Source organism: Littorina saxatilis, linkage group LG17, assembly GCF_037325665.1.
Source record: "Littorina saxatilis isolate snail1 linkage group LG17, US_GU_Lsax_2.0, whole genome shotgun sequence".
Taxonomy (NCBI): domain Eukaryota; kingdom Metazoa; phylum Mollusca; class Gastropoda; order Littorinimorpha; family Littorinidae; genus Littorina; species Littorina saxatilis.
In genome coordinates, this window is record NC_090261.1 from 54,249,551 (window position 1) to 54,257,050 (window position 7,500).

General features: G+C 43.5%; 1 protein-coding gene across 2 annotated transcripts in view; it reads left to right on the forward strand.

The window, feature by feature from the left end:
* The window catches only part of LOC138953986 (mitochondrial import inner membrane translocase subunit TIM50-like), a 47,215-nt gene extending 43,739 nt beyond the window's left edge, over positions 1 to 3,476 (forward strand). For both annotated transcript variants that reach the window (XM_070326015.1, XM_070326014.1), the window contains exon 10: positions 821 to 3,476. In XM_070326015.1, coding sequence (XP_070182116.1) covers positions 821 to 913 — 93 coding nt within the window. In that variant the 3' untranslated portion in view covers positions 914 to 3,476. The remainder of the gene's footprint in view (positions 1 to 820) is intronic.
* Positions 3,477 to 7,500: the final 4,024 nt, after the last annotated feature.

Sequence of the window (7,500 nt, forward strand, 5' to 3'; positions counted from 1 at the left end):
GAACAAGCGACTTTCATCCTCAAAAATCTGAAGGGTTTTGTGCTTCAAAATCAGCACTATTAAATATGTACAATTGAACCTGCCTTCGCGATCACCTCTGGATAGCTACCACCTGTCCATTATGAGCACCCTGAAGGGTCATTGACAAGTTGTTTTTCCCCCATATAATTCATCTTTCCATAGTGACTACCTGTCTATAACGACCTTTTTGTCAGTCCCATGCGTGGTCGTTGTAGGCAGGTTTGACTGTATTAGCCATGGCCCTTGCTCACTATTGGTAACTTCAGTATGACTAGAGTTTTCAGAATCCCACGTCTAGAATTGGGCTTGCATGGTTTAACCTGGGAGAAAAAGGCAATGGGGGGACATTTGTCCCCCTCAACCAAATTCTGATGGAACATAGTCGAAGGCAAGAAGCGCCAAAGAGGCCTGTACGCGTTTTGACCAAAGATGCAAAATAGTGCAATATGGTGCCATCTGAGAATTAGCCGCTATATCGTGTTATCTCTGTATGTTTGGGTGTGTATGTGCGTGCGTGTATATGTGTGTGTGTGTGTGTGTGTGTGTGTGTGTGTGTGTGTGTGTGTGATCCGATGTAAAGTGTACATTTGCTGGCATAGTGGAACGTAATCTCAATGCGCCCTTTGACGCACTGACGCAAATTGTGATAGGACATTTTTCAGATTGAATGCGCCAATGGCGCAGGGCGCACTGGTAAATGAAACCCTGGCGGCTTGACACTTGTGTTGGGTTATCGTCATTGGTTTTGACTGTGGTGAAGAGAATGATATAGTGTGTGTCTTTCTATGTGTCTTATCAGGAATCGCAGGAGCGTCTGGCAACGGAGCTGAAACAGCAGAAGGAAAAGAAGAGTGCTGGATGGGGCATCAGTGGCATTCTCAGAAAACATTAATGTCAGCTTTAACTCAGGACCTATCAAAACTGGCCTTGACACTGAAGAGACGTAGCCCTATAGTCATATTAAACAATGACATTTGAAGCGGGCGAACTTTACACAGTTTAGCTTAATTTTAACTACCAAAACGTTTGAGAAATAGTTTGAAAAACAAGTTCGGGCCTTAACAAAGACCAAACTGGTCACAATTAGGCAGAATTAATTGTGTTTTTGTGTGTGTTTTCCAGCCATGAATCTAATATGGCAGCAGGAGGAATCTTACTCTGTTTAGGGGTTGATGAGTTGCATACCCCCTGAAAGAATGGTGACCTCCGTTTAAAAACATTTAGACACAAATTACATAAATAGACATAAATCTGCATTAATGCGACCCGTTTCGGCTTAGTTAGGGCCTTTTGTTCTTACTATTTTCTAGTTTCTCAGTCCATAATAAATTGAGCCAAACCTTGTCAAGTTACCATGCTTCAAATACCCTTTTTTGATATGACTTTTATCATATTTGTCTACGTCCCAGCTTCAAGGCAAGTTTTGACTGGTCTTGAGTTCAAGTAGACGTTGATATGGACGCCGTCTTAGCATTTGCGTATCACCCATGGCTCTCTCAGGCTTGCTTGGCATTACAGCTGCCCGTTGTACATTCAGTTCCTCTGTATTGTGTTTGTTTGATGCTGCAAATAAAAATGTTTAAAAATTCCATCATCAACGGCACCGTAGGACTGCCCACTGGATGTTAAAAGCTAGTGATTGTTTTCGCTGACGTATTGGATATAGTAGAGATGAATTTTGAAGTTAAGCTATTTGTACATCAGAGAACAGTCTTCCTGTTTTGTAAGTGTCTTACCGGTAGTTTGGATAATTGTGTTGGTATGAGTAAGTAACCCCCGCGGGTTAGGGGGAAGAATTTACCCGATGCTCCCCAGCATGTCGTAAGAGGCGACTAACGGATTCTGTTTCTCCTTTTACCCTTGTTAAGTGTTTCTTGTATAGAATATAGTCAATGTTTGTAAAGATTTTAGTCAAGCAGTATGTAAGAAATGTTAAGTCCTTTGTACTGGAAACTTGCATTCTCCCAGTGAGGTAATATATTGTACTAGGTTGCAAGCCCCTGGAGCAATTTTTTGATTAGTGCTTTTGTGAACAAGAAACAATTAACAAATGGCTCTATCCCATCTCCCCCCCTTTCCCCGTTGCAATATAACCTTCGTGGTTGAAAACGACGTTAAACACCAAATAAAGAAAGAAAGTATAAGTAAGTTTGGACGGTTGTGAACAGTGGTTAGGAGATGTCTTTTGCGTTTGGCTTTCATTTTTGGCTCACGAAGTGTAGCCTATGCGATCGTAACTTTGTCTGTCTGTGCGTGCGTGCGTATGTGCGTATGTGCGTGCGTGCGTGTGTATGTCTGTGGTAGAAACTTTAACATTTCGTCATTTGAAGACGTCACATTATGGCGTAAGAGGGTTAGACGTCACGCGAAGGAATGTCTCGGTCATTGTTATTTTGAGCGGGCCGAGACTATTTGGCAGTCGTGTCTGTAAGTAGACCACATGCAGACAGACAGATCTAGATCTAGTGTCTCTCTTTCTTGCACAGTGTCACCAATGCTTACTGTGTGTGTGTGTGTGTATGTGTGACGGAGTGATTGAGTTTGTGTTACTGTTTGTCGATTTCTTACGTGAGCCTTGAAGGCTTCGCCTCTTGTTGTGTGTGTGTTTTATTAGTTATTGATAAAGCGTATTTGTTGTCATTTGACAGTTGGTGATGCAGCGTAAGTGGATGAGAATCTATTTGAAGTAATGGAGTAATGAAATAAAAATGTTTGAATGCAAGATCTGTGGCTGTGAAAAAGGTTTCGTGACTTTGTGGTGTTTTGTCGTGAAGTAAAAGTGGACAGTGTTTCAGTATGGTTGCATAAGCGAAAACCATCAAAAACAATAATGAAACAAATAAGGTTTCAGTTACCCTGTACACAAATTCAAAGTTGATTGTTTTTGTTACTGATCTTGTACAATAGATTGCTGTTTTGCAAATGTTCTAGTTTGGCGTATTTGCTGCACTGTTCAGAGCAAATGGAAGTGTGCATTTATAATTTAGTGTTAAAAGGTTTGATGTTTTTTTCTTCTGAAAAAAAAAGAAAAAAGTTAACTAAAGCTTATTATCACTGTGTGATTGTGTTTCTTCATGATTATAGGCTTGCAGTGTGCTTGTGTTCAGTGTATGGTTGCATCATAACTGTATTTAAACTGTTTTTTTGAAAAAGTACAAAAGACAAGTTGGTAGGCAGTGCAGAAAGAAGCATTGGTTCGGTGGGAGAGTAATAAATGTGTGCTGTGAATGTTCACAAATGAATGACGATGTAAAGATTTTGATTTTGACTGTTGCAGAATTTGACCTTTTATTGTATGTTATTTTTATTGGCAGGGCTCATGTGGAGACCTATATGACTTGCATCTGCTGACACTTTCATTGTATTGTTAGGTCGTATGCTAGTGCATTTTGTATCTACTGTACATTGCCACACTGTTCGTTCACATGGAAGAATTACATTGAGTTTTATACGTGCTCCTCTGCCTATCTTTCTGTATGTTTGGGTGTGTGTGTGTGTGTGTGTGTGTGTGTGTGTGTGTGTGTGTGTGTGTGTGTGTGTGTGTGAGCAATTTGGAATGACATAGTTTACAAAGCAAACAAATCAACCCCAAAGATAAAAGTCTACTTTTTTTTCTCGGTTTCTGCAAGACATCACTGTTCCAGTCCGGTACTGTCAGGTATTCTTTTGTCGATCCTTGAAACTGTTCCTCGCCTCAGGCCCTCCAAACCGTCGTTATGCATTTTCACGATAGCAGTCTCTCAGTGACTTGGAAATCCTTGCTGTCAAACACTGAAAGCCATTTTCTGTCAGAGCCTAAATGTCTTTTCTGTCAGACCCTGAAAGTCTTTCTGTCAACCCCTGAAAGCCATCTGTCTGTCAACCCCTGAAAGCGTGTGGAAGCCATTGCCATCTGTATGTCAGACCCTAAAAGCCATCTGTCTGCCAGTGCTTGAAAGTCAACTTTCTGTCAGACCCTGAAAACCGTCTGCCAGTCAGACCCTGAAAGCCTTTCTGTCAGACCCTGGAAGCCTTGTCTCTATCAGACCCCCAAAGTCTTCTCTCTGTGAGACCCTGAAAACCATTTTTCTATCCCCAAATGCCTTCACTGCCAGACCCTAAAGGACTCTCTGCCAGTTCCTAAAAGCCATATTTCTGTCAGACCATTAAAGCCTTCTCTCTGTTAGACCCTGAAAAACATCTTTCTATCATTCCCCAAATGCCTTCTTTGTCAGACCCTGAAAGCTTTCTCTCTGCCAGTCCTCAACTTTCTGTCAGACCCTGAAAGCCTTCTCTCTGTTAGACTCTTAAAGCAACTTTCTGTCAGACCATGAAAGCCATTTCTTTGTCAGAACCTGATATCCTCTATCTGACAGACTGAAAGTAACCTCTCTGTCCCTGAAAGGCATCTTTCTGTCAGATCCCGATAGCCTTCCTTCTCTCCCGTGTAATTCCTTTTACATCTCTTGGTTCTTCGGTGCAGTCCTTTTATCAGACTGCGTATCATCCTGAACTCAGGTAAAATGAGTTACTTCCCTACTCATTTATCCCTGACATGCCTTTGTTTTCCTTCTCTGGAGAGGAAATCGACTTTTTACATATTTAGAGCTTTTCGTAATGTGTTATTCGCGATCGTCGATAATGATTTTTCATGGTGTTGTGTAATTTTTAAATTACAAAGGAATTGATATGTAAGACAGTTTCATTCACATTAGTTGAACTAGATAGACAATTCCACGTCCTTACACACCCAAAAACAGATAGACTGCTAACGTTCCAAAATTCAGAATCAAACAAAGTTTTTCAATAATAAAGAAACGTTCCAATAACCAACAATTCTTGTTATTTGATTCACGTCCTTACAAAACGGAACAACCAAACCTAGACAAACTGAGCTGGCGCAGCGGACATCTTGTCTCCTGTCCAGGTTGAAACTGAAGAAGCAGTGCACTGATCTGGTCACTACGTGGGCGTTTTATACAGGGGGGGACAGGTAAATGGTTGGAAAGGTTGGCAGTCTTGGCACACGGTCAACGCGGGACAGAGGTCAAAAACAGCTCCTTACGTAACAGTCGTGGTCTGGTGGCGGCTGTCCCTGGACTGATTTGTATGGCTTTGCACTGTTATTCGGTTATGCTGGAACAGTGGAAGAAAGTCAGGGTAGTTCAGGCACATACGTTCAAGTACTGTGTGATTAGATGATGTGGATGCGTGTGTGTGTAGGTACTCGGATCCGAACGATGAGTATACGTTCGCGAATTATCGCGCTCGCACAAACACACACACACACACACACACAAACGCTCGGCGCGCGCGCACACACACACACACACACACACACACACACCAACAACATCAAGAACTGAGGAAGCGATTCCTGATACACGTTCAGACACACCGACACGCGAACCCACGCGTACAGGCAGACAAACGAATCTACCTTACCCGGACCGCCCCCTATCATATAATAACAAAAAATACAGTACCCCCTCTACCTACCCCCCTCCCCTCACCCCATCTCTCTCCCCTTAGAGCTTTGAAGCCCAAACACAACAAAATGATGGTAAAAGAAAAAGGTGCAAGCAGCCCTCCACAATCAATACGGGCAAGGCGAGGGGGGGAAAACAGAGGGGTGTAACGAGAGATAAATTTGCTCGTCTCGGACTGTGTGACTTTCCCATGGCGAGGCCTTCCCCAAAAATGCATCTCTGCATCTCTTGCACACCAGGGCCGCCGCTGCGCCGTCGCTGCTCGCTTTGCCCCCCGTTTTGTCCTGTTGGGACCAGTGGTCGCCTCGCCTGACCTTGTCTTCCTCCGCTGTACATGTCTGTGAAGTGACCAGTCTCATGGTGTGCTATTGGGGCGAGTAATGAATGACCCGTCTGTCGTCATCAGGAGCTGTCTTGTCTGTCTTTGCAATGGCACTTCTCCTGTGTGACCTGGTTCTGGACATTTCTGTCCACTTGTGGTGACATTCTTGGTGTTTGTGTACATGAAGGTTGGTTCCGCGTATGACGTGCTGTGTTGGTCAAGAAAGTCAAAGAGACATCGTTTGCGGTGTCTGTACTGTTCACGTTCTAGTTGTTTACTGCAGGAAACTGCTGCGTCAGTTGTTATCAATTTTCAAGGAAAAATATATCTTCGATAATACAATCTAGCCGGAAATTAGTGTGCTTGGATATCGATTTCCGAGAAAAGCTACTGGAATTATTGCCTTGGACGTGGTTTCAAAATCAGCGTGCGTGGTAAGAACCAATACGTAGTCGATTCATTACACATCATTGTGTCTCATAAAACTTCAACCTTCACAAAAGCTTCTGTCAAGGGGGCAACGATTTTTGTGAACAGCAATTCCATTATCGGCCAGTTGATCTCTTTTTTTTTTCGCTCTGGACTTCTTGTGCATAAAATTCCCACACCGAACGCATTGTGCCCAGGTCAGGCTAACATGTCTTTCGCGGTGACATTGACCTTAATTGAGCTTCCAAGGTCACATGCCAGGCCGAGCGAACAACACCAGCGTTCCATGTCTCTGGACGAGTTCTAATTCTCGGATCCATCTATTTTCTCTGACACAGTAATCGTTCCTGAAACCTCGTGCATTCCTTTGGTTGTCCAACCTGGGTTCCGGAAACGGGATTATTTCAGGACTTCCGGTTGAGCGCGGGCCAATGGGTGTTGACAATGACGACTGTGATACCAGGTGATTGACCTTTGGCTGTGAAGTTCGGGTGAGTTGACTTCTTTGTTGGTCGTAATGGTTTTGTGATGTTGTGTTTGTCGGCGGTTGTGGTGGTCGGTTTTGGTTGTGTATCTCGTGTACGTTTCTGCTCATTTACAATGTGCAGTGGTATTGATTTAACCACGAAACCAGCAAAACATTCTTCTGCTTTGACAGTGGTTCTGCATTTTCTGCATTCTATCCATCTTTGCCCTCTCTGTTTCGTCTTGTTCTTTCATAGGCATTTCTTCATGAGCACAAAATTAAAGTGTGTAGGATACCTGCTCCTGCCTACTAAAAGTGATCAAAATGTACGACATATCCTGTCAAAACGTTTGTTTGTTTGTTTGTTTGTTTGCTTAACGCCCAGTCCACCACGAAGGGTGATATCAGGGCGGTGCTGCTTTGACATTTAACGTGCGCCACACACAAGACAGAAGTCGCAGCACAGGCTTCATGTCTCACCCAGTCACATTATTCTGACACCGGACCAACCAGTCCCAGCACTAACCCCATAATGCCAGACGCCAGGCGGAGCAGCCACTAGATTGCCAATTTTAAAGTCTTAGGTATGTCAAAACGTAAGACTGAAGAAAGGGGATCGGTTGTGGGTGTGGGTGTGGGTGTGGGTGTCGGTCTGGGGAGGGGGTGTTGGGGCTGGAGTGAGAGATACAAAACAGAAGAGGGCGGTCTTGTGTATGATAGAAATGCAGTTTACCTCCCAGGAAAGTGGTACCTAAAAAAACACATACCAAACTTGTAAACACCCCCTCCACCTT